Source organism: Akanthomyces muscarius (assembly GCF_028009165.1).
Source record: "Akanthomyces muscarius strain Ve6 chromosome Unknown contig_11, whole genome shotgun sequence".
Taxonomy (NCBI): Eukaryota; Fungi; Ascomycota; class Sordariomycetes; order Hypocreales; family Cordycipitaceae; genus Akanthomyces; species Akanthomyces muscarius.
Genome location: NW_026611614.1, coordinates 269395 through 294988, shown reverse-complemented (window position 1 = coordinate 294988; position 25594 = coordinate 269395). Strand labels below are relative to the sequence as shown.

The window sequence follows — 25594 nt, the reverse complement described above, 5'->3', positions numbered from 1 at the left end:
CGCCACGGTGCTGCGACTGAAGGCTCGCCACTAGCCTTTTCTAGGCATAGCACCGACTGCCAATCAGACGGAGGAAATATCACCCGTTTTAGCCGATATTGGCCCTGTCACCCTTCAACGACTACGGATACTCTCCAGACAGCGACGATGTCCGCAAATCACGTATTCTACAATATTAAGCCTCAGCGAGACATCTGCCGCCTGGGGCTGCATCGCAACATAGCTCCAGATCAGCATACACCAGCGAGGACAACGTAACGCGCCGGCTTGGCATGACCCCTCTGGAGCTGCGCGCGTCCTTGAGACGGATCCGAAAATGCTCAGAGCGTCGCAGACTGCTCTGGCAGCTTCTATACCCGCGCCCGTGGCGCTTCCAGGCGAAGCCACTTCCGCCCACCCACGATGTGCTCACGGCGAACGCGGAGGCAGCGGGCCCTGTACCCAGCGCGTCCCGAGTGCAACGCAACATCCTGCAGCTCCATTTCGTTCCTCTGTTCCGCGTCCGCGACACGCCACTCTGCTCGCTCTACCGGCTCTATGAAGATTTATGTAGCGGCAGCGTCATCCTCATGGGCTACGAGTCCACGTACTTCTTCCACCACGACGAGGCATCGTGGCGACTGTCCCAGATTGCAGACCCCAAGGACGCGGATATTGTTCGATACGCTGTGCTGGCAAGTTTCGTCGAAGCGCTCGTCGCCGCGTTCAATTGGAAGATTGAGCAAGGGCTGCGACGAAATGGCACCCATGCCTCGGAAATTTCTGATAATGATGATTACCAGTCCTTCCTCGAAACACCTCCTAGCTGGACGAGTAGGGTTAAGCCTCTGGCGCAAACGCTCGACCTGCGGCCCCCAAATAGCAAGGACGGGGTGAATGCAGTTTTCCAAACGAGAAACATTGAGGCGCCGATGGGATATCTGTATAGTGTTTAACTGAAATGAGATAGAATAAGTTTTAGATTATGTGCTGGGTTGACCATAGTAGAGCAGAATCAATAAGAAGGATTACATCTTGATGCCGGCAACGCCCCATTGTCCCATGTAGGCGTCCGCAACGCTCTTGATCGCAGCCATGTCTAGTGGCGTGTAGACGATAGTGTCCCAGGACTTGACGGTTTCCAAAGCGAGAGGGCCGCCGTTCTCCTGTACCATTCTAGATAAGATCTCGACCGCATCACTAATATCAATAGCTCTGCGCTCCGACCCAATCCTTTTAAACTTGCGGGCCAACGTCCACTCCCATTTAGCGGCGTAAATAACCAGGTTAGCCCCTCTCCAGAGAACAACATTCTGCGTGACAGAATCGCGGAACAGGCGCTGCTTCTTGGGTCCGATAGCGAAGATTTCCATCTGCGAGTTGATCCAGTCCGTGGAGAGCGATCGCTGCCTGGTCACCGCCTCAATTGCAATCTGGAGCTTCTCCTTGATCTTATTAACATTCGGCGTATCGGGATTCATGATGTAGTCTATGTATTGTGTCGAGAGACGGTTATGGAATAGAGTCACGGCCACAAAACCACCAGCGCTTAGAAGCTGAATCGGCGCGATTTTGGACATGTTCTTGGATTTGCCGATTTCAACGTCCAAAGCCCGGAGCGCTGGTTGCTAGTCAGCTTTAATAAATCTTCGGAAACTGGTGTGCAACTCATCCTAGTTCACCTTGGTCAAAATCCTTAGCGGAGAATTCGGTTTGGGAGGTTGAAGCCATTATGAGAGTCAGCCTCGATTGTAACGAAGGAAAGTAAGCTGGCGGTTTTCGTTTCCCGCGAGCGGTGGGTATGGAGGATGTAGCTTAACTTATTATAAAGGCATCACCATAAGGTAGCTGGCTCCGCAGCGTAGATCTTATCTCTGAGAATGCTTGCAAGTCTTTGGGCATTAGTGAAGAAGCGTGGAGTCATAGATGACCGCTGATGGCTAAACCTAGCCTCGCCCTTCGAGCTCGCGTCGTAATCATGACTGTGAAAACGCCAATCCGATCGCTTGTGGGAAGGTCAGTGATGAAGGAGCTCTTCAAACTCAGCGGGACCGCTGCATCGACCTACTGAAGCTAGTTCGCGGAGCGCTTGCTTGTGCGGAGTGACGTGGGCTGCGTCGTCATGCCAGTGCGCCGTGCGAATCAATGTACATGAGCAGAAGGAATTCTGAAAAGAACGAGGTAGAAATAGGAGAGTTTCTTATTGGGCAGGAGTAAGCCGCAGCCGCGACTTTCTGAAAAGGGCTGGATGGAGTGTGCAGCCACAGTATAGCCTATCGCTTCATTTGCTGAGGTGATGCGAGCACAGCCCTTGCTCTCGGCCCACCGTTGCCCTATATTGTTCAGTCCCCCACGAGATGCCCCATGCCAAGTGTACTGCAATGTTGCTACAGTGCATGAGTAAACATAATGGGAATCTAATATGCGCAAAAAGGACTCATAACTACTTGGAAGACAGGGTAGATACAAATGTCGACTTATTTTACACGAAGCGCAAGTATGACCGCCCGCCTTTGGCCTGCGACTCGAAGATTACTGGAGAGGAAAGAATAATTAATTTCGAAGTGAGTTCTCAGTCGCCATGCGCCACGGTAAAACTCCAGATGGCCGAATACGCCATTTATCATTTCTCCAACCTTGATATTCTGTCTGCTTTTCGTTTTGCTTGGTTCGAGTTTCTGAGCTTGAGTTTGAGCTTCACAAAGCTCTGTATGCCAATTTCCGTACGACACATAGGACATTTACCAGTTGGGGATGCGTTCCCAAACCACTCATGTATACATTTCGCACAGAAGAGGTGCCCTAGTTGTCTCAATCAGTCCAAGCCTAACCGACCGAGTTGGAAAGGATAATTTATCTACCACAAGACGTAGCTGTTAGGCCCTGAGCATTATCCCAACAAATAGGACATGCATGCGACGCTATCTTGATTCGTTGATCGACGAAGGACTTCCTGACCTCTTCAACTTTTCTGTTGTCTCCCGTGGGACCGATTGTAGTCAGGTTGTCCGCAGCGGGGCCATCAACCTGCACCGTGGGCATGTTCTCGCGTTTCGTCACAAAGGCCGTGTGAACTGATGGTATCGCTCACACAGAATGGTCGGCAAATTCGAGGGATCGACGTGGGGCAATTGCATGAACCGAGCGGTCGCTAGCTTCGGTCAATAACTAAGCCTCCGTTGGGACACAAGAGCGCGTTCGGAGATGTCCCTGTCTTTGACTGTGCGAGAAATGGTACGCCTTCCGTTACCCCTAGCTGTGGCAGAGGTTGTCAGGCAATGCCCTGGTAGCGACGTCTCGGCTTTCGGGCAGCCCTGAAGTATACGACAGTTACCGCAGCCGTCAATGAAAAGGCGAAAAAGCACGTCGGGGCCTGGAATTGTCATACGCGGTGTTGTTAGTGCGTAATGGGACTGTTGCTTGGGCTCCGTGTCGAGGTGAGAAGGAACAGTGGGACTCAGCATGGGCAAGTACATAAAGAATTAAAGAGGCGCTGTAACAGGTACCCAGAGAAGAAGATGATGGCGCCTAAGCTGAAAAGTCGTTAGGGAGCAGGGCTTCTGAAGTAAGAAGTACCTACCTGTCCTGATGCATCCCTACCAGTAGGTTCCCTGTTTAGAACCAGATTCGCTCAACGCTACAGCGCCCTAGTACTGGTACAGGCAGTTCAGGCTACCGGTACCGCGTTCGCTGAAGCCCCTGTTCAAATACTTAATAACAAGTAGCGGTTGTGGCTGGCGGCATGGGTATTTTTGGTGCTAGCCTCGCAGCCCAGGGGCCAGGTTAGCATCTAACGTTAGCCAGTAGTTGCTACCAGTAGGAGGGCACACCTCTCAACTTGCTCTCGCATCAGAGACCAGGATCTTTGAGACTTTGATCAGCACGTCGGTCTGGTCAACTGGTCAATTTCCCCCGAAGAGATGTGGCCGTGTGAGTGGGCCCAGGCAGCCAGCCTGTCACCCGTGCAGCTCTGCAAAAATCTCGTTGAATGCTGGTGTCGGGTGTCCCCTACAGTCCAAGCCACCATTCGGGCGGCCGCGTAGACGAAACGGGAGCGCCTATTAGCCAGTGCACAAAGAAACTACCAAGCAAACAGAAAATGCATTTCTTCGATTCCATACTCACACACTCTCAAACTCCGGCCTTCACACATTACACAGCCATCACCCGGCGCGACAGTAAATGGCGTTCGCTCCCCGTCTACGAGTCCCGCCCAAGGAGCCAGAGGCGCGCAAACGGCCGGGAATGGAAGACGACGCACGACGCCCGGCTCTTCTCTCGTTCGACGAGATGCCGGAATGGTTTCAACACGACAACAACCAGTGTATTCTCAACGGTTACCGGCCTATATCGGGCTCGGCTCGCGCCTCGTTCCGCAGTTGGTGCTATCTTCACAACGAGACGGTCAACATCTATTCCCATCTTATACCAGCCGTCGTCTTCCTCCTCGGCGAGTGGTACATCTTGCAGTACCTTGCTGGCAAGTATTCCAGAGTTACTAGCACCGATTTTATGGCCTTTTCATTCTTCATACTTACGGCGACTATTTGCTATGCATTTTCGGCTATTTATCACACTTTAATGAACCACTCTTACACTGTCGACCATTTCTGGCACCGACTAGATATGCTTGGTATAAGCATCTTTATAGTCGGTGATATTGTCTTAGGCGTATACATAATTTTTCGGTGTGAAACTACGCTACGCAATATCTACTGGTCTATGGTGAGTAGATCCCCATATGCTCGGCTGTTCTGTTCCAAGACTGGCAATCAGCTCTGACACCCTTCAACGGTCAATAGATTGGGCTTTTCGGGGCATTAACTATTATCACGAACGTTCATCCTAAGCTCCAGACCCACAAGTATCGCTCCATGCGAACACTCACGTTCGTGGCGACTGGCATGTCCGTTGTGGCGCCCTTGATTCATGGGCTCGATGTATTCGGGCTAGACCTGATGAACAAGAAAGCCTTTACCTATACTATGGTGGCAAAGGTAGGCTGCCTACTATCTGGAACCGGGCTTTATGCAGTGAGTCTCCCATTTTACCCATACAGGAGAAAAATCGATCCTAACACACGCGATTCAAAAGATGAGGTTTCCTGAAAGTTGGTGGCCTGGAAAATTCGACATGTGTAGCTCCCACTCATTTATGCACATGCTGGTTGTCTCCGCCGCTGTTATCCAGATGATAGGGTATCTTGAAGCCTTCGACTATGCTTACTCAAATATTACCTGCTCAGCCTCTTGAGTTACTACCTTTTGTAGAGCTTCTAACCATTGGAACGAGCGGCGGCCTTCCAAACTAGGTAGCGCTGTTAGAGATCTAGCCGCAAGGTGCTTTTGGGAGCCGGGCTGGAAAGCCAGCGTCCAAGCACTGGCACCTGTGCCTAAAATTAGGTAACCACAACCAATTATAGGTTGAGCTTCTCTTGCCATATTTTGATCAATTCTCATCTCCAAAATCGACCCTCGCTTCCAAAATCACTTCAATTAAAAAAAAACGTGAAGAGTGACCCAGAGTAGTGACGATCCATGTGCAGGTCTTTCTTTATTCATGAGACCGGCCGCCATGAATTCGCAGTTGCCGTCGTCGTGCCTGGTAAAAGCTTCATTGGAACGTCGAATTAATCAATATTTCTTTTTCTGGGAGTATCCTCAACGGGAATATCCTCGTCCGAGAAGAATCTGAAGGAATTCTAGCATTCTCGACCAGCATGTGACGTGGAACGTGACGCCCAGCAGCTACATCTGTCAACGCGCAAGCGAGTTGGAGTATGCCGCGGCTAACGACCCAATACAGAAAGGCTTCACAGTGTCTATACAGATATACATGAAATTTCTTGGGGAGATAGTGCCTGCTATTTGATCTGGACAAGAAGAAACGACCTGCAAGCTCGCAAAACCCAGCCAGCCACAATTGGCCCCCGAGACTGACGAATAGTTCTGATGGAGTGACTAGCGGATGGCTTGTTGACAGGTTCTCAACAGTTCGGCGCTTCCACTTCCTTTACCAAAAACGGGATTCCGCACCGATGTTTCTGTGTAGGACTGGGCTAGGGTGTTCGATCTCGACGCAAAGAGATAGAGACGCTTGAAGCTTGAGACGCCGTGGACCAAACGGCAACTGGTATTCGACAGGATTACAGCATTTGCAGATTTAAGATGCCGGAGATTCGCAACCAGTTATAATTCGCGAGCAAGGGTGGAAACTAATCGCTCCTTGTTATCTGAGTTGCCAAGGCTGGCAATACGAGGCCCTAACCACCGCAACACGTCTTTTACCGGTGGAACCCGGATATACATGCAAACAACACGGATGTAGTAAATATCCAGAAGGAAAGTAAGGATCAGTTCTAAGATCGATGAAACCAGTTGGACGCTAACTCGGCAGTTTGTGCTTTGCGATGTTGGCGGCAGCTCATCAGTACGTTTAACCGTGCGACACGATTGCTCTTGCTAACACAAATGCAGGGCATAACTGTCGCTGAGCCGAGGGATGGCATCGTGGTTTGGGTTGCGCCGTCCCCCAGTGCTACTTGCGGGACCCTCTGGTTGTGGCACTATTGATAGAACTGTGTCGTCTCGCGGTCCGCGAAGCGGAGTACGAAAATCTCGCCTGTTTTGCGAAGCAACGTTTTGAGAGTTTCACCGGACCAGGGAGCATACGCGACTTCAAGACGCCGTCCTTGAAAATAACTGTTGATAAGTTCCGTCAATTAATGCAGGACGCTTATTGATCTTTTGCTCCTGCCATGGAGAAAAAATTGAAGGAGGCTAGGCGGCAGTCGCCGGAGGAACCGCCGACTGTCATTTTCTCTGGTGGTGTGATCCAAAACAGGATGATAGCAAATCTTCTGTTTGAGACAACCTTGGGTTAACTCAGAAGAGTTTATCCCAAAGTTGGTCGTTCTTACACTCCTGAAACACGTCGTCTTCCGATGTTGCTAGAGAGGCAAGTTGAAAATTTGGTCCCTAGAAACACAAACTAACAGCATATAGTGCCGGCGTGTGCCTAGGTGCGGCTATATATTACAATAGCAGCGACCGTCGCGCCTGGGATGATCTCAAAACAGCAGAGTTGGCTATCAGCTTCCACGCTGATGTACAGAGGCATGCGAAAGGGTTTAGCAGCGGAGCTACCCTCCTGCCGGTCAAGAGGGCTAGCCGTGACCTCAAAGAGCTCGCATGGGAAGACTTCCTTCTTGATGAGTCTAGCGAACTTGAATTTGAGCTGTTCACGGTGTTGCCTGGTCGAACACTCCAGCAGATGAAGAACGGGAATTAATACCACGAAAAAGATGGGACTACGATGGATGCTAAAACAATTAAGGCTGCACTGGAATGGAGGAACAAACGGGTCTGGGCGAGACTTCAACGTGATCCGCACAAATCTGCGACCGTGGTCGTCGAAGTGGTGCTCGACATGGATGGAGAGGCTGTCAAGCCGCCTACAAAATTGGCGGCGAAGGATCAATGAAGGTGCCTTTCAGGCTTGTGCGTTACCGAACCAGGTTTGCTCTCCAGACAATTCCCCAACCTGACACCCCGGCCGCGAAGGACGACACTTCTCAATCTGTTGTCACTTCTCAATCTGTTGTCACTTCTCAGGTCGTCGATGGCAGCGAGGGACGATGAGAGCGCCGAGAGCAGCGAAAGCGGCGAGGGACGATGAGGGTGCCCCCAGACGATGAGGGTGCCTCAAGCGGCGAAGGCGCCTCAAGCGGCGAAGTCGCCGAGGGCGCCTCGAGCGACACTTCGCCGGCCTTTGTCGCTTCTCAGGTCGTTGAGGGCGCCGAAGACGATCAGAGCACCTCGAGCGGCACTTCTCAGTTGGTTGAAGGCGCCGAGGGCGGCGAAGTCGCCGAGGGCGCCTCGAGCGGCGCTTCGCCGGCCCTTGTCGCTTCTCAGGTCGTTGAGGGCGCCGAGGACAATCAGGGCGTCGCTTCGCCGCGCGCCAGGGACACCGCGGTGCAGAATCATGTGCGCGGCGAGGATGATGCAAGATATCCAGTCAATGGCTCGGCTTCTGATGTTGCTATACCTGATAGGAGCGGGAAGAGAAAGAAAGAGCTGCAAGGAGGAAGCAAGCACAGTGGTAAACGCGTGAAGCTGGCAGACGAACGACGAACGACACGTGGCTTCACCAACTTAACGATGAGTTCTGATTTCCGGGAATTGACAACAAAGGGGAAACAAACTCGGCCAATGTCGCAAGTGATGGCTCAATAATTGTACACGCTGGCTGATGGTTTGGGCCAATTTGTCCTTTAGTGATATATCTGTTGTGTTAATATGACCCTGTTCGGTCTTGTTGCGAAGTTTTTGCAGAGTGGTACATGATGCCTACCCTGCGAGAGGCGAGTCGCCGGCGTTAGTAGGCAGTCCAATTTGAGTTTCGCAACGATTCCCGGTCGAACAAGACCTACCTCGGTTGGTAACGCTTTGTCGACGCGGGAGACGTGGTGCAGGAGGTGGATAGGTACGCAGTTTGACGCGCTTGCCGCTGTTGGAGTCTCCCGCTTACCATTTGTTTTAAGGAGAGTACAGTGGATAGCGCATTCACTCTTTTATATTTCATTTGCCGGCATCTTTAACTGAATAGCCAGACTGAGAAACCTTTCCGGTTTCATATGCCTAGCCCTGTGCTCACATTGTGAGGGGGCTCTCCCTTCCGCTTAAGGAGAACGCTTATTTACCTAGATGCAGTGATCAGAGACTCAAATTCTCATCGCATGTGTCGGAGCTTGATAGGAGTATCTTGCCTCTGACCATCGAGGCTAAGGAAGCATAATTGTGGCACAAGGCCTTTCGGGTTTCGAGTCCTTGACGCCTCTGTGTATGTAGTGCTGTAGGATAGGGGTTCACGCCGAAGCTTCTGGTCGTTTCTATTCACAGTGACCTTCACACGATCGTTAGAGAGCGGAGAACGGGCTCTCTCGGTTTGTTGTCTGTAAGCAACGCCGCCTAGAACGGCCTACATAGTTCGTATGCAGGGACAATCACACATGGTCAGCAGCAAATATAAATCATGCGATACTGCTCGATAGCTGAAGTACCCCATGAGACTCGTCAGTGACACTGTTATGTCTTAACAGTGAGTGAGCTCAGTGACTAAAAAGGTATCGTCTGATATTTGACGACACGGCTTTCAACAAAGAAACAGCCTCTATCTGGTCAGTGCTATGCATGCATTGACGCGACGCATAGAGGAAACCAAGCATGCAAGCAAGAAAGGAGTGGGTGTGTTTGAGATTGATAGTAGCAAAGGAATGAAGGAACACTCTTGGTGTGTATTAAGCCGCCGCTGAAGTACTCCTGGAAACTAGAGGGTCAGCAAGCCATACAGAAGGTGTGTCTAGTATCCTCGAATCTCGACATGCTCATCGAACTAAAGCGGGCTGAACTTGATAAAAAATAAACCTTATGAAGCCTCCGGTAAACCAAGAACCCGGAAGAATCACACAACAGCGTGTCAATATACGCCCCGGCACCGCTTTGCCTATACGTTATTGCAGCGACATTCCCTAATCTACCAGGTCATATACGTTTCTCGAAATGTGAAACTACTAAGGCTTAAATTTAATCTCAGATGAGTAAAAGCAAACAATACTCAGTCGTAGTGAAGAGACTTAGTTTACGTCTTGGTGCGGTTTACCTAGTCAGCCAGCTACTGTCGGGACCAAGTCAAGATGAAGTAAGATGGTGGAAACAATGAGGCGCAAGACGTAGAGTTAGGAAGCTGGGCCCGACCAAGCATTTCACAGCTAGCAACTGATGGAGAAGCTGGACGCCAGCGTCCGGGTCAGGAACTGACAAGAAGATGATTTTTGTTTTCACACGTACAAGCAAGGCAAACATGATTATTGTATCAATTCTTCGAACTGGAGCACAGCTGGAACTGGCAGAGAATAAAAAGCCACATGAGCTTCCTCCGGAGACTCGTCGGGAGCTGTTACAAGCTATTCAATTCTTGATAGGAACGTGATCCTGCATTGACGACGGGAGCAATGTGAGAAAGCAACGAGACAGCCTCAGGTGAAACCAATGATAGTGTTCGAAGGCAGTCTCATATCACCGAATCGCTGGAATATGTCATCACCTGTAGACCAAGTAGTTCTATGGGAACTAGCTAGGTTACATACAGTCTTGCGACGCGAGCTGGGCAAGGCCACTTTCCAGTGGTCAAATCGGAGCCCCCCGCCCCCCCCCCCCCCCCCCCCCCCATCCGACGTAAAGCGACCGGAAGATAGTAGTGGTGCATGATGCTGGTTTGAGGTTCTAATGTATCGAAGTTTCTCTCGAAGATTAAGGAAAAAGAACAGACCGTTGCTCCAAGAAATACTGTGGCACCTAGGGGTCGTAAGAGTGGTTAAATAACTTCATCTTTTGCACAGATCTTCCGTGAAAAGGTTTGTTATGATAGTCCCGTCCTAGATAATCTCTACATTGAACCCTCGAGACCGGACATCCGCGAGCAGTCTTTCGATGGGAGTGACATACGTTATGTCCATGCTACGGACACCACACCCTCCCGTTACCATTCCAACAATGCGCCCATCGACAGTCCACACAATCGATCCAGAGTCTCCAGGAGCTGAAAAGTTCGGATCTCCTTTTACATGATGAACTGGCCATTCCAGCGACTCAAGGGTCATACCCTTCAGAGGATACCTCACGACCGAGGCCATGGTCGAACCAAGCCCAAAGGTCAGTCCCGACCTGGCGCCAACTTTGCCCACGAACAGAACAGCGTCATCGTTGAGCTCACTGTGAGGCGGGTTGCGCAGTTCCCGCTCTGTGACGGTACCAGCTAGTTGCAGCTTGTAGAGCTTGTTGTCAAAGAACCGAGGTGCCTCAGGTTGCACCTTCATCTGCGCAAGAACACGCTGGAGTCTTTTTTGGCCGGAATGGTTTTCCAAGACGATGTCATTGGTCAAGTCAGACAAGGCGTCCTCTTGATGCGCAGGATCCAGCTGCACAAGTAGCCAATCTGCGAGCCAACTGTCGTGGTGGGAACTCTGGCGTAGAGCAATAGGCGGTGCGTAATGCACACGACCAATCTTGCGCGATTCGGGGTATTTCAAAAGACTGGCAGCCCGAAGCCTACTCTCAGCATCGTACTTCATTTTCTGGTAGTCGGCACTCGCGCGTTGCTTGCTGTTTAATGAGTCAATGTAGTTGATTTGGTCTTGCTGATTAGCAATGTATGCCTCAAGCGTCCTTTGACATGGCTGTATCACGTCCGGTCCGCCTCGTATCTCCACGTTGGTTGATAGCGTAGTCTCAAGCAGGTGGCGACAGGTCAGAGCCACCGTGGCTTGATGTTCTTGGCCATGTTCAGAGATGCGAAGATACAAGCCCTTTGTAGCCCCGATAGCAGGGTTGCTGAGACTGGCAATGCTTGTTCCCAGATACGGGCTTCGATGGCCATCTAGCGACCTGGGATCTTGCGAAGGAAGATGATCAATCCCACGAACCTTGAGATTGTCGGCTGGTTCAGAGGCTAGAAGCAGGATTGATGATTCTCGAATCTCGCAGTGAATGTCGAATATGTTGTACGATTCCAGCACGGCTTTGCATGCAACGGCAGCCTGAGCTGCTACGCTCCATGTAGTAGCGGATTCTGGCATGACAGACACCATAAGGGTCAGTTTCCATCCATGAGGATCTTGCTCATCTTCGAAGCCGACCCGAAATAACTCAATGGCGTTCCACGATAGATGCTGCAACTGATGTTTGATATCGCGCCGCAGAGGCGCATCCTTGACATTCCAAAGACGCATGACATCATGGCGAGATGGGGGAAGAAAAGCCTTGCGCCGGCGGAGGTTAGTAACGGGATGTCTATCAGGGCCGTGTATCGACTGCCAGGGCTCTATCGACGAGCGAGCGACAAGACGCGGGTGGGACGGCAAACCGTCATAATAGAGATCCTGCTCTTGAGCACTCGGCGGGCTGAGATTGTCCATCTAGGAGAATTCCAACGAAGAGCGTCGGCTGTGGCTGTTGCGTAGATACAAAGAGTCCATGGACCTATGTTTTTGGTGTCGGTGTGAATTCATGCCGCGCAGTTTGGGGAACGAGCGGCATTTGTAGAGAGACGATGACATATTGACGGAGCATGTGGCGCGTAGCTAGCTGCCAGACGAGGTAGGTAGAGTTTTGTGGCACAAGCAAGGTTTAACCCTTTGCCTAATGGACAGACAATGGGTGCTGGCTGGAGAAGCCTCTCCTCGCACGGAAAGATGCACGGAAAAAAGTTGTCAGCGGGGCCTGCTAAAGGCCGCACAGGAAGTGTATCCCAAACAAGGCGAGGGGGGCGCTTTCGGACATGGCCAAAATACGTGTACGTGTCGGTCACAGGGTAATAGTATCGCGATGGGGGAGAAACAGTATTCCGTTCTTATTCGTGGTGGTGAAGGTCTATGGTACATAACTCGTTTGTGGCCACCCAGAGCTCTGTGGTGGCCATCCTACAAAAGTGGGTCAATTTGTGGTTCTGGCCAATGAGAGGGCTCCGTCAAGGCCCTCCGACAGTCACTGCCACCAGAGGTTGGGCAGGCTGCAACAGAAACAGCAATTGCGCGGCTTTTCATATTAGTTACGATTTAGTTCAAAAATCCGCTTCCAGGTCCAATTGCTGGCAAAATTTTGGGCGAACAGAGGCGCTAAAAATAGACATCATCAGCTAGTATTTTGGCTTTTATGATTTACGCTACAAGCCAGAGAAGGCGTCTGCTGACGAATGAAAAGCATCAGCTCCATCGCATGGGCGCATAGTGTGATACCTGTACCTCCAAAGTCGAGAGCGTAGACCACTGTCACCGGGCCTGCCTCATTACCCTATAGCGTGCGCACGCCCCGGGCCACAAGCACACCAGCTGCAGGATCGAGAGAGAGCGTGGTTGATGTTGCATTTTATTGGTAAAAATTAGTTACTTGAACTGTTAGAGATAATCCAATGTCTTTTCGGTGCGGCTACATCAATATGAGGGGCGTCATTTTGCGTCGCACGTAATGATTTACTGAGCTGCAACGCTACTGTAACTGAAATTTCGGACACGAGGCTAGACATCCGCACGAAGCCAGAGAGAGAAACAAGGAAGTAGAGAATACAAGAACAAGAAATAGACAGTGGAAAAAAAAGAGAAAGAAGGAAAAACTTCCTCTGCCGCCTTCAAGCTGGGCAGGTCGAACTATGGCAGCTTCTTCGTAAAGTAAACATGTCTTTTTCCACGAAGGACATAGCCCCCATCCACCGCCTCCCAGTCACTCTTGGACGATGACTTGCGATGTTCTTTGTAATCTTTGTAATAGTACTCCCTTCCTCTTCTTTCCACCTTAACCAGTATCCATGCATTACGATCCTCGGCAGGTTGAGCATCCGGCACCGCAGCGGTGTGCTCCAGCCCAGCAGAGGCCGGCCTGCTGAACTGCGGCAGTTCCGGCTCCTCGACAGCTTCGCTCTCGTAAGCCTCAGAACGGCTTGCGTCTTCATCGTCGCTGGAAAGATCCTTGGTATTGCTCCCCGCGCCTGGAGCGGCATGAACGAAGTGATCGCGTTGCTGAATTTCGGTATGTTTCGTCGGATTGTCGAGTTTCGCACCTGATGTGTTGTGAACGATGCCGCGGCCTGTATCCTGCGTGCGCCAGGTGTCTAAACCTGGGTAGGAGTACTCAATGCTGCGGTCGCCGCACGATGCCATTCTTGCTAGAGCCCACAAGGCGAGCTTCCCTGTGAGCTTCCCCGACCCATGTGCGGACCACGGAATTGCTTTGTACTCGACCCCGAAATCCCAAAGCAGCGGGTCGGTGTCCTGGAACCCTTCGCTCGAAGCAATGCTGACGGGGTCGCTGCTCAGCGTAATGGTGGCGTCCGACCGGCGGCTGCGACGCGGTCGATGGACGGCTAGGCCATCGGGCACATGCTGGCGATGGATTCGCAGCGCAACGACTTCGGTGTCGGTAACGATGAAGCCGTACCGAGCAGACCACCATGCCATGTAGGTAACAACTTGGTCGAGAACCTTCTTCCACTCGTCAAATTTGCCGTCGTTGTCCTCGAGCATGCTAGACCGCCATTTCGAGCTGATTTTCGTGTCTCCGGGAAGCATGTTCAGCATCATCCCAGCTTCTATGGCATGAGGCTTTGACAATACCGACCAGTCAGGTACATACATGTCGTTCGTTTCACACCTGCTTCCACGGCCGAAATGCTCCGAACCGCCACTGGAGTCAAGAGCATAGTTGACAATGGGAACCGGGAATCGCCCTAGTGCGTCTTGCGTCGCATCTTCTTTGAAAACATCTAAGTCCATCGGTAGCGGTGACGGCTCGTTCTCGCCCTTGTACCGTCGACCCAGATCCTTCTTAAAAATCTGTTTGATGTTGTTGTAAGTAAAGTCCTCCCAAGAATGCCACTGTTCGATACTAATAGTGGTATCGCAGGCCGTGTTTGACCCAGCGACGCCAAGGATGCAGTTGAAGTCCTTTGCTACAGACTTTTCTGCGAGTGCCTCAAGAATGGTAGGCATCTTGATGGATGGGATATCGAGACCGGGAATGAAGTTGACACTTAGGTAGACACGTCTATGCTTTAGAATTGTCGCTCGAAGAATCAGGGATTCTTTGCAAAGAGATTTTTTGACGGGCTGTTTAACACCTGGCTTCTTGTGATGAGAAAGGTCTTGTATTTATAAGGTTATGCCGATATGAAGACATGAGCTGGTTTTTTTTTCACTCTGGCGTACATCATTTTGCTTCAGATAGCACGTAGAACCTTTTCAGCCGTTAAACTCCATTGCTTCCAACCGAACCCACCAGGATAAATAATATCCGACATATCGATTAAGACGGACTTTTTCCAGTTGCGTGCCAACGAAATCCGAGTGTGAGAGAAACCGGCGTCCCGAAAAAAGTTCAACGACTCCTGTATGACTTCCGCGTTGTTTTCCCCTTCCTCCACATATTCGTAGACAAGAGCTGTATACTCCTTATTGCGTTCTATCTGTCTCGGTATCTTTTCAATCTTGAGATGTGGTGGCTGCCAGAGGGGCGGCAGCTGGTACAGAATATCTCCCGCAATTTTTATCCAGCCATAGCACTTTCTTATGCGGGGCATACTCGTTATCTCTGTCATTGGGGTAGAGGCAGAGCACGGTGAGCCCTTGCGTCGCCATTCATCACTGAATGCAAGCATGTTCTCATAGCCCTCCCTCCAGTCGCAGGGTTCAGGGTAAACAAGGACGGGGTCAAGAGAGGGATCGTCTTGCGCCAGGGCTTCCTGCATCAGCTGCAAGACGGCTGCAGCTTGGCATTCTCGTTGCAGTGCATAGTATAGCGGTGGTGTAGGCGGCTCTTGATCCCAGAACTAAAGCCGAACGGACAGAGGCAGAGCACGTTAGCGGCAGCGTGCATAGGCGTGTAGCTTAAGAAGGGAGTCTTACGACTTTCAAAACAAAGGGGCCGCGTTCTCCGAATCGAATTTGCCAGTTGTATCCGTCGAGGCCACCATCAACCCTTTCTTCAAAACGCGTCTGGATGGGGTTGACGGGTCCGATAATGTGGAGGGTGCTCACATCGAATGCGCATCGCCGCAGACGTGGAAGCTCAAGTGCCTCGAGCGGGCAACTTGAACGGCTGTTGTCATCCTTCAGCTCATGATTGAGGAATTCTTTGTGCATGAGTGCGCGATCGAGTCTAGCCTTGGGTTTGCGCGGGGCGTCGCCACGGCATATTTTGGCCGAATGCGACTCCTCTCTTGCGTGGCTGGACATTGGACTGGCTTTTTGAAGTCGAAGCAGGAAGTTACGAGAAGCTATGTTCAGGATTGCCTCGCTGAGGTCCGCAAACAAATTGGGAATCAGACAGTGAAAGCGGCTGCTTATATAATGGGGCTGCTGTGGAGCGATCTGAGGCAGGCCACAGCATCTGGACTAGGCGACGGATATACTGAAAATCAGCAGCGCTAGCTTTTATGACGCGCAGCATTAAGTGCCCCCTACCGAGAATAAGACGCCGGGCGCACGTAGGATTTAGGGTGGCGAAGTCGTCCACAAAGCCTCAGATGCGCGGGAAAAAGCAACAAGATACGTGGTTGTTGAAATCACAACCTTGCCCATCCAATCCAGCCAAAACTCAACCCGAACTGGTGTGTAGCACTAGTCTGCGTAATGAGAGAAGAGCATGTGAAATCTAGTGCTGCGCGTAGTCACAGTAGGATCCAATATGCAGTCCACTCTCATCTCTTGTGTTGTAGCGTCAACCCTTACTCAATTGAATCTGAGAACCACTTTTGCCCGCCGTTCGAGTTATTCCACATTCATCCGGGAAGGCGACCGCGGTCGCCTTCCAGCATGTTTACGGACTAGTGCGGAACAGGGGTTGTCTGCAGCCAAACAGGCTGCCACGGATCAGCTGCCACACGCGCTTGCGGATGTAATAGTTCACGGTCTGCTCCTTCACTCTCCCAAAGCGTCCCTTGGACATTTTCCGTCTCTGCTAGTTCTTTGGCAACGCTTCGACATGATAAAGCAACCCTTTGACGTGAAGCTGGAGAATGTTGGCCAGGTGCTCGCGGGCCTGGAAGGGTATCCTCCCAACACTTCTCTGCGCGCCGTGAACCTGGAATTCTTAAGGGCAGTGTCGCGCGTGCTCAGGACTATCGTCGAGACGCCAAAGTCGGAGCGGAATCTTGGCAAAGCGCTCGATGTGAGCCTCTCCATCCATGACGATGTGCTGAGCCAGTTTGACCGCTGGACCAACGACCCTCGCGAGTTCTGGCATCCCCAGGCAGGCCATGTGAACAGGTACAGCGAGCTCAGCTCATCGACGGACAAGGCCAAGGGCTTCTACTCGTCACTGCTGAAGTTGAGGGGCAACGTTGCCCAGTGCCAGGTTCGCTGGAGAATCGGCACCATTTCCGCGTTTCTCGACTATCGAAAGATGACGTCCACCGGGGAGGTGTCGAAAATTGTAAAGCCAAATATACGGCGCTGGCTGAAAACCATCCAGTGGTCTACCGAGGAAGACGAGATCGAGAAGTGCCGGCAAATCATACTGGCAGGCGGGCGGAGACATAAATTCTGCAAGCTCTTGGGCGAGGCAACCCCCGCCCAGAACAACACAGAATGCTACTCTGCAATGTTTTTGGCGGAGGCTACCGACAGGTGCGTCGTCCAATCTGCGACAGTCGTGCCTCTGAAGCCAACAAGTATGTAGCTGGGACCACAAAACGAGCATCAACGAATCGGGCATGGTGGATATGGTGGCGGAGCTACGTAACCGTGACATTCACACCTGGACTCAGACGCCAATATGCAACGGGCTTGCCAGAAAACTGCTTCAATTCAACGAGAACATGTTTCTTGACGAAGCAAGGATGATAAAGACGGGTGAACACTATCAGCGACAGAAGAAACGAAAACGTCAGTCCAGTCAGCCCCTAGCTTCGGAGGCCAGACCGAGGATCTCGCAAAACACAACAGCAGCACATCCGATCTCGTCTCCAGATGTCGGTGCAACCTCAGTCTGCAGGCCCACCGCCGCGACTGCATCCATGACTGAAGTCGAGCCTGTGCCGCGCTTGAATTGGAGCGGTCAATATGATCCAGTTCGTAACAATTCAATCGCGGCAGCCCTTGGCAATGCGAGTGGCATGCAGCCGCCACAAATGAGCGGTATCAGCATAGACGCCGCGCAATGCCTAGCCGCACAACAAGATACACATTTGAGTGTCGCTCAAAACTGTGGTCAACAGGCCTGTGATGGCTTGGCCCTTCCAGGCGGCACAGACGTTGCGATATGCTTCTGGGATTCGCCCGTCATAGCGTTCCGAGGGGGTGAACAAGAGAGCGCTGAAGGGCGATGGGGTACAGTTTCTAATAGGGCCGTGGATCAGGCCCTGACGGGCGATCCAATGACCTTGGACTTTGACTTGGACCATGGCTGGTATAATTGGTTTCACGACTAGTCGAAATGTGTGCCTATTGATTCAGCTCCTGCTCTAGTGACCAATGGGTTTATTTTGACCACCAGTGTAAGGAATCGATGGCGGTCCTCATCAGCTAGTATCAACCGTCGTGTCATCTTCCGTTTTGTAACTCAGATTCGCGAAGAGCAGATCAACGCACTCAGGGTAGTCATCTCCTTCTGCTGGTATAGCGAGTGTCATGCCTTCGTCCAGCACCAATGCGGTGCCTCGAGCGCAAGAATAATTCGTGGCTACATCACATTCGAGTCCTGAGCGTCCGGGCTCTTTTCTGTTTATCAGAGCGATATATTTGCCAGCCATCTTATTAGACAGTGGCACAGCAATGCTTCGCCCTGCTGGGGTCTGTATCACTTGCGCCTCCGGGCCACGCTTGAGCGAGAGCGTCTTGGCGCTGATGTGAAGACGCTCGCCCTCCTTTTTTTTCATCGTACCCTAGACACTGGTCGGTAAAAAAAAATTGTTTGCTGTAATTTGCCAGGCCTCATACCAGAACTTCAGTTTCAAACGTTTTAAGGAGATAGTCGATCACGTGTCGTTCCCGCTCTTGCCGAAGTACCTCAGGATTTAATGCCGCATCTCCCTCAGACTGCACCGGGCCATCCAGGTCCAGACTTGGGGCGTCGTTTGGTAGCCTGATGGTTGTGTATCTAGCCATTGGAATGAGGAACCGATGGCTGAAGCGCCCATTCCGCACAGTTACCACGAGCTGTGGTTGAAAAGGTTAGGTATCTTGGGTGTCTTCGGGCCGCGGTTGGGCCAGGCGTACTCCACTTGACGCCGGAGAATCCTCGGTTCATGCCAGGCTCTACCAGTAGAGGTGACCCCGGCTAAACACACCTCTGGTCGTGGTCAGGTCATCAGCTCACAGCGATGGTCGGGTTATCTATGACCACTTGGTATTTAGAGTTCCTAGTGGAGCGTATTGGGCTTTGCCTACATTGCGTGCGATTGTGTAGCACAATTTCAAACTATTGTGAGCAAACACACGAATAAGAAAAGGTAAATGACCACAATATCACGAATTCCGACGCGGGCACTGCATTCTCAAATGCACTAGTGATTGCATCTTCAATGCCTGACTAACGGCGGCCCTAATTTGTGGTCGCTGCCAGATCTAGGCGCATGGCCACAAAGCGCCGCCCACCCGGCGCCCGATACCACGCCCACCGTCTAATCAATCATTGCTTGCCTTTTCTTGTATAGGGACAAGGCTGCTATGGGATATTCATGCAATCATCGCTCATCCTACCGCAAAAAGCGTACGCACTGCGGAAGTGGCATCCCAACCAATCAGAACATAGTGTCTTTAGTGGATTTTCATTCGTGTCTGTGATTGGCTGGAAATTTTCCAATTGAATAAGAAGGCATTGTGTGATTAGGACACCGGTACTGCTCTCGACAGTACATCCCGGGACTATCTATCACTTGTGTAGATTTTTTTCCGTGTAAAGACAGAGTTTTTCTTTGGGCCATGCAGGCCGGCTAGTGCCCATTTGCCGTCCAGTGGCATGGGCCAAGCCCGCCCTGCTGGCGCTAACCCGACGTTCCAGTTAAGCCATTGATGCCGGAAATAACAAAGAGACGGGAGATGACAAAGCGCGAGACGGGTGAGTCTCGGCAAGAGACAGGGGACGAGGGATGAATGAGGCACGGGAGCAAAAGGGGAGGGGGGGCGAGGGGGACGAATGTTGAGGCTAATAATAAAGATGACGTGGTCCTGGCATACGCCGTGGGCACAACATAATTATGACTGAGGTCCGGCGCTGTCCTCGCGACGCGCGCGTGCTTCGGGAGGTCATGAAGTTCGGCCTTACATTATGATGACCATTATGGGCAGCGTTTGTCCACTTTCCCAGGGAATTACTTCTTCGTGGAATCAAGCCGTGGCCTTTTCCATCAGCTACAACATTGCGCCCAGGCTAGATCAGAGGGGTTCACTAACGTTAGTAAATAATTACCCCGCAACGGAGGCCAGCTCTGGCCAACACTCCCGGGACGCTCCCGCATGGGCCCTGCTGAAGCAGTCGTTCGAGTGCCCAGCTCGGAGAGGGGTAAACGAGAGGGGGGAACAAGGAGAGGCAACAAGACGAGGGGGTGGAAAGAAACAGGCAGGAATAAGAGATAATAGCGATTGGGAGGCACTAGGGGGACAAAAAACATCGCCGGTCAGTCCCTAGCTACAGCAATAACCAGCCATCACTACTCGAGACAGCCCTTAGCTTTACCTTATAAGAAGTAGAGAATATATTAAGTAGAGCCTAAATAATCTACTCCTATTTTCAAAATATTTTATTTCAGAGTAGAGAGCTAGAAATGCCCTTCTATAAATGACCTGGCCTTCCAGCGACCGGCGATGTTTTTTGTCCCCCACTTGGGAGGTAACAAGCAAGCTGAGAAGGATGGAAGGCATGGCGCTGCCGCTAGTTACCAGACAGAGGCATCCTCGCCCCTGTGGCTCAGACAAAGATCCCCCGCCACCGCCACACCCTGGGGGGGCGTGGCCTCCAACGTTGAAGGTTCGCACTTGGTTTTGAGTGCCGCCAGTGACCAATTGCAGTCTGCATCGGCGTAAATAGTGCCAGCAGGTTGTCTTTCGTCAGACATTTGAAATCTTTCAGCCAAGCTTTGAGCAAATAAAGGACGGCCTGATTCTATGGCGCTCGAGCATTCTCCCTCGCCCCCGGGCGTGCGCTTGGGGAGCAGCGCGTATGATATGATTACATCTGGCTAGCACCTCCCCATGAAAGTCAACGACAATTGCGCGGATGGAGTAGCTATCCAACACTCTACTTCTACGTCTGCTAGCCCACGGCCAACCCGGCGGCGATGCCCAAGTTTTGTGCTAAAAACCGCTGTCCATGGGGCGGCGCGATGGTGACAGGTCTAGATCATGGTTGGAGTGCACTGTCCTTTTTTCTGGAACAGCGAATTAACATAAGTAAAGAGAGATCTAGACAGCGTATCGTAATAATCCTTTTGAGCAGGATACTAAAACGTCTTTATCTTCCCAGGATGCCACATTTCGAAAAAATACTCGAGGTTCTCCACAATAGAAATCGAACCCCCTCACGATGAATTCGCAGCCCTCAATCTTTTATTGGCTACAGCGGACAATGAGAGCCCTTGAGGAGTTGGTTGTGAAAGCTGCACCGTTGCGAGCAGACCACTTGTCGACGAAACCTTCAGGTTTCCCATGAGCAATTCCAGATCTACAAGGGTCACAGTGGCTACTTGTGCTCTGAATAGAGAAGGCCCTGGCAAAGCAATCCATGGATTATTCAGCTAGGACTCTGTCCATTGACCCTCTGCAGGCAGGCAGATGGCGGGGTAGCAAACGAAACGCGCCTGGCCATTCCATTCTGTGGGAACAGCCGCAGCATCGCTGTGGCAGCTGCTGAAACTGGCTCAAGGTCCATTGTCCTACTAGATATTTAATAGTCGCACTTGCTTGCTTCCTTCCTTTCTTTGTCGATTCGCGTCTCTAGCTGTTTCGGTTGATGGCAGTGCGCCAGCCATGAAAAGCAACAGCCCTGCAGCTGATTCCCACACCTCTCTCCCGTACAGCAGCTTGTCAATGGTGGAGCAGCTCTGTAGCCGCAAGTTGTCAAGGAGAGCCAACTGCATGTTTGAGATAGAAAGGGCACAGCCCTCACGGGAAAGAGCAAGATCTCTGGTGCCGGCGCGCAATATACTACCAGTAGTATTCCGTTCAAGGCATCGGGTGGAGAAAGCGGTCCGGTGTGGCGCCGGGGAGCCAGCGCATCTTCCAGGCGCGCCAGCTAGAATGAGCTAGAATACCTGGCGCGGGGTACCTCACCATGCGGGCAATTACATAACTGCTCCTACAGCGTCTCACGCCCGCGGGCCGGCTGATTTCGGCCGCCCATGGGCGTGCAGCGCGGCGTCCAATGAGGTCTCCTAAGGCACCAGCAAAATGCGCCCCGGGGCGCCTGTGCGCAACATCGTCACACTCCTGTGTGTTACATTGCTGTGCGCCGCGCTCCCGCGTTGTCACGTCAAATGTCGGTTGTACCCTGATGGGCCGCATAATGAGACGGGGGACATCCGATCAGTGATCTTTCCCAGTCTCCAACTGGCCCAATTTCTGTCACCCGGGAAAAATCTGGCTCCCGAAGACTCTCGGTTGCATTGCCTTGATTAGCTGTAGATGGCTCTTTGCCCTGTCCTCTACTTCAGTCGTCCCGGACGCTGTCGCCCGAATAGTATGCCTCTCAACTGCCCCTTGTTGGTCTAGATTGTAGCCTTTTCGCAATCTCCACACATTCTCTTCTATGCCTCGTTCCGCGTTGCACCATTCCTCGTCGACAAAAGAGACGAGAGGGATTACTCCTCCCCAAGTCCAAAGATACCGCTTCTCGCAGCCCTGTTTTTCGTCTTCTCTCGTAACACGCTCGTTAGTCCTGAAGGCACGACTCTCCTACGAGTTCCTACCACTGGCTTGTGCATTGCCGCCCGACGGGCCCATTCTTGGTGGCAGCGGACGCTCAACATCCTCTTCACCCCGCACCGTCCTTGTACCTGCGGCGCGCCCCGACCGTCTATCCAGCCCAGCATCCGCCGACGACCTCGCTTGCTGCCTTGCCGCCCATCTCTATGGGCCCTCCCAATCTCCCGCCTTTTCGGCTCGACTGTATGGGCGACTTTGGCGACGACGACCAGCGCCCAGTTAAGCGCATCAGGCTTGATCAAGTCAACGTTGGCCAGTATGGCGCCCCTCCTGAAGGCCACGAACATGAGTTTCCCGAGGGTTGGAGTGCATCGCAATCCTTCTATTCAGATTGGATATTTCCTTCCGCTACTAGCCCTTTGCCAATGTCTATCTTTGGGTCGGGAGCGGGAATGGGGCTCAACTCCAGTGCGCCTATTAACTCTCCCATGACTGCACACATGATATCTCCTGTTGATGGCTCCATGGCCCAGGTCCCTCGGGACATGCATTTCCGTAAGTCCCTCCGAAATAATCACTCTGTTTGTTACCTTGCATATGCCTGTTGTAGCGTCTTTGAATGGGTCTATGCAATCGATTCACAAAGCCATAAACCGCACGATGCGAGACACATGACGGCTGGCGTCGCACCGTCGATCTTGGCCTCGTCTTCGCTCCGCAGGCAATCGTCTCTCCCCTGGCTGCGAGGAAACGCATTGAAGACTATGAAGCTGATCACCCTTGTCTGCAGATACCGCGCCAAATCTAACTGGCATTTCTGCCACATTTCCTGCGTCCCAGCAACATGCCATGTTTGCTTTCGAGGACGGGCAACAGCTATTGCAACCTCCGCCGCCACACCCTTCGTTACATTCACATCCTCCACTACAGTCGCAAACTCCACAGCAAATACAGCCATCCTATAGTCTTTTGCCGCTATCTAGACCTGTACAGCAGGCAAAGCGCTGGCGAAAGTCCCGCTCCAAGCGTGCCACTTCCAGCCCATTTTATGATTGTCGTAACTCATTTGGCCGCAATCTACCTCTTCCAAAATTTCCTTGGCCATCCGAGGATACAGTCAACGGATATATCAAATTCTCCTGTTCCCTCGAAGAAGCCCGACGGTCATTCGCAACTGTGGAAGTGCCGAGTATCGATCACACTGGCGATTCGCTATCAACCGTCGCCGCTACACAGACCTTGAACTATTGTTCTGAGCTATCGCTGCGATGTCGAGGTTCTGCGTCACCGGCCTCCACAAGCACTCTCTTGGCAGGAAGCAACTCGCCATATTCAACATCATCAACCCTAGCGCCGTCACAAATCGGCGGGTACTTCCAATCGCCGACAGGAAGCTTCCGATCATATTGTCCTAGTGATACCAATGAGGCCCCGCAACTCCTCCCGTTCCAATTTGGACTTAATATTGCGATGGATGCTATAGGCAGACAGCTATTCGCTTTTTGTAAGTTCTACTTGTGCCATTCCTCACTTTAAGTATATACTAACCTCTGCTCTACAGACATACATAACTGGTGTCCTGGGCGAACTGTGTTAACTAAGACTAATGTATGGTTAACTGGCTTCGCTAGCATACAATATAGTCCCGGTGTTCTAGCAGCTATACAGTCCCTCGCTGGTATATATATTTATGACTATCTGCCAAGCAACAGTCTACAGCGTCAAGTCAATAAAAAGTTTGCTATCGCCGAAGCCCGGCTCAGCGAGCTACTCCAGGATACACGCAGTCTGGACGACAACGAGTCAAGCGAGCTGGTCATGCTGGCGTTATTACTTTCTATGCAAGATGTGGTTCTCACGGAACGGAGGCTCCAAAAGCCCTACCACCCTCGCTGGTTAGTAGGATTTACACAGGCAGAGCATGTGTTACAGTTCACAGATCCAGGCTCTCGCTTTTATAAAGAGCAGAATGTCCAGGTCTCTTCCCTACGCCTATCGCAATCAGTTATTGTTGGTAGAGCTGTCATTTTAGCACAGCTAATGATGCCTCTCCCGCCTATTGACACTTTTGATCCTATTGCTGAAACTAAATGTTTCGGATTTCTCTTATATGGATCTGAAGCTGATATGTACGAAATTCACGGTGGATGTGGTTTCTCGAAACGCGTTCTACACATCTTTAGCCAGGTAGCCTACTGCTCACTTCGCATACTACAAGACGCTGAAACGCCTATTGTGCCTATAACTGCGCAGATGCTCTACGAACAGCTTTTACAGTTGCATCAATGGAGTGGAGAGTATGATAGCTGGGAGGCTGCTAAAAGTAGACCTCAACCGATTGAATGGATTCGTCAGACGGACGAGAACTACGTTATTCAAGAAGCGAAAGAGATGACCGAGGTGACAGCAGAGGCGTGGAGAATAGCTGGAATAGTCTATTTACAGTGCCGACTATTCAGGTATTTCACCTTATGTCTCTCCTCTGCCTTCTACACCAAAACACGCTGACCTCTGCTTAGACTCCCAAGAAACCACTATATGGTGGTTAACAATATAGCCGACTTGGCTAAGTGTATTTCTATTACGCCAGCGTCAGGCCCTATATTCACGGCTCAAGCTCCGTTGCTACCGGCCTTCTTCCTCGGGCTATTAGCTACTATGGAGGAGCATATTCAAGTCGCAGAGATTTGGTTTCAGCAGGTTATCAAGACCCCTGTCCGCAGTGTACGTTTAAACATCTATCAGAGGAAAGATGCTCCATTTAATGCTAGATGCTAATCAACTTGCTACAACAGACCGTGCCGCCCCTTTATCGAACTCTGGAACGTATTCAGAGCTGGTTGTTCCACGAAGTCCCAGTGCCTGCGATAAACATGGAACTGCCCCATGCCATTGCCGAGAGGCAACCCTGGTGGGAGCGCATGGTGTCCAAGGTTCAAAAAAAAGAGAACGAAGTCCTCTGCCTGACATGAACGGGAAGTGCCATGATGAGAGAAAAACTACCGGCCAGTGTATAATTACCATGACAAGAGAGAAGAGACAAACTATTGTACGAGCTTGACGAACAGACCGAGCTACTTTGTTTCGAGTGCCCCATTCACGTGCTGCGCCGCTTTCAACATGGGCAGAATGGACGCGCATAATAATCAGCACCGCAAAAGTAGGCGCGCATGGGAGGGAGTAGATGAGGATCAAATGGCTGGATGCATT

At 51.5% G+C, this 25594-nt stretch overlaps 11 protein-coding genes across 11 annotated transcripts; 6 read left to right on the top strand and 5 right to left on the bottom strand.

Annotated features, from left to right (window-relative positions):
* Positions 1-272: 272 nt before the first annotated feature.
* On the top strand, positions 273-935 carry LMH87_007628 (uncharacterized protein; the record flags this gene model as incomplete). The annotated part of the gene is made up of 1 exon (XM_056199542.1): positions 273-935. The coding sequence occupies one exon, from the start codon at positions 273-275 to the stop codon at positions 933-935; it is 663 nt and encodes a 220-aa protein (XP_056057981.1).
* A 72-nt stretch (positions 936-1007) lies between these two features.
* LMH87_007627 (uncharacterized protein) lies at positions 1008-1710 on the bottom strand (the record flags this gene model as incomplete). The annotated part of the gene is made up of 2 exons (XM_056199541.1): positions 1008-1600; positions 1662-1710. The coding sequence occupies 2 exons, from the start codon at positions 1708-1710 to the stop codon at positions 1008-1010; spliced, it is 642 nt and encodes a 213-aa protein (XP_056057980.1).
* A 245-nt stretch (positions 1711-1955) lies between these two features.
* On the bottom strand, positions 1956-3573 carry LMH87_007626 (uncharacterized protein; the record flags this gene model as incomplete). Its single annotated transcript, XM_056199540.1, has 6 exons — positions 1956-1984; positions 2048-2071; positions 2725-2781; positions 2841-3053; positions 3454-3512; positions 3560-3573. The coding sequence occupies 6 exons, from the start codon at positions 3571-3573 to the stop codon at positions 1956-1958; spliced, it is 396 nt and encodes a 131-aa protein (XP_056057979.1).
* A 588-nt stretch (positions 3574-4161) lies between these two features.
* On the top strand, positions 4162-5232 carry LMH87_007625 (uncharacterized protein; the record flags this gene model as incomplete). Its single annotated transcript, XM_056199539.1, has 3 exons — positions 4162-4704; positions 4782-5012; positions 5074-5232. The coding sequence occupies 3 exons, from the start codon at positions 4162-4164 to the stop codon at positions 5230-5232; spliced, it is 933 nt and encodes a 310-aa protein (XP_056057978.1).
* Positions 5233-7652: 2420 nt separating this feature from the next.
* Positions 7653-8213, top strand: LMH87_007624 (uncharacterized protein; the record flags this gene model as incomplete). Its single annotated transcript, XM_056199537.1, has 1 exon — positions 7653-8213. The coding sequence occupies one exon, from the start codon at positions 7653-7655 to the stop codon at positions 8211-8213; it is 561 nt and encodes a 186-aa protein (XP_056057977.1).
* A 2201-nt stretch (positions 8214-10414) lies between these two features.
* On the bottom strand, positions 10415-11953 carry LMH87_007623 (uncharacterized protein; the record flags this gene model as incomplete). Its single annotated transcript, XM_056199536.1, has 1 exon — positions 10415-11953. One exon carries the CDS (start codon positions 11951-11953, stop codon positions 10415-10417), a length of 1539 nt encoding a protein of 512 aa, XP_056057976.1.
* Positions 11954-13180: 1227 nt separating this feature from the next.
* On the bottom strand, positions 13181-15760 carry LMH87_007622 (uncharacterized protein; the record flags this gene model as incomplete). The annotated part of the gene is made up of 3 exons (XM_056199535.1): positions 13181-14573; positions 14843-15354; positions 15431-15760. The coding sequence occupies 3 exons, from the start codon at positions 15758-15760 to the stop codon at positions 13181-13183; spliced, it is 2235 nt and encodes a 744-aa protein (XP_056057975.1).
* Positions 15761-16211: 451 nt separating this feature from the next.
* Positions 16212-17955, top strand: LMH87_007621 (uncharacterized protein; the record flags this gene model as incomplete). Its single annotated transcript, XM_056199534.1, has 2 exons — positions 16212-17152; positions 17205-17955. The coding sequence occupies 2 exons, from the start codon at positions 16212-16214 to the stop codon at positions 17953-17955; spliced, it is 1692 nt and encodes a 563-aa protein (XP_056057974.1).
* Positions 17956-18045: 90 nt separating this feature from the next.
* Positions 18046-18631, bottom strand: LMH87_007620 (uncharacterized protein; the record flags this gene model as incomplete). The annotated part of the gene is made up of 3 exons (XM_056199533.1): positions 18046-18049; positions 18116-18408; positions 18464-18631. 3 exons carry the CDS (start codon positions 18629-18631, stop codon positions 18046-18048), a joined length of 465 nt encoding a protein of 154 aa, XP_056057973.1.
* A 2171-nt stretch (positions 18632-20802) lies between these two features.
* LMH87_007619 (uncharacterized protein) lies at positions 20803-21103 on the top strand (the record flags this gene model as incomplete). The annotated part of the gene is made up of 2 exons (XM_056199532.1): positions 20803-20914; positions 20988-21103. 2 exons carry the CDS (start codon positions 20803-20805, stop codon positions 21101-21103), a joined length of 228 nt encoding a protein of 75 aa, XP_056057972.1.
* A 1487-nt stretch (positions 21104-22590) lies between these two features.
* Positions 22591-25356, top strand: LMH87_007618 (uncharacterized protein; the record flags this gene model as incomplete). Its single annotated transcript, XM_056199531.1, has 6 exons — positions 22591-22939; positions 23175-23235; positions 23800-23888; positions 23946-24843; positions 24904-25108; positions 25180-25356. 6 exons carry the CDS (start codon positions 22591-22593, stop codon positions 25354-25356), a joined length of 1779 nt encoding a protein of 592 aa, XP_056057971.1.
* Between the last annotated feature and the right edge of the window lie 238 nt (positions 25357-25594).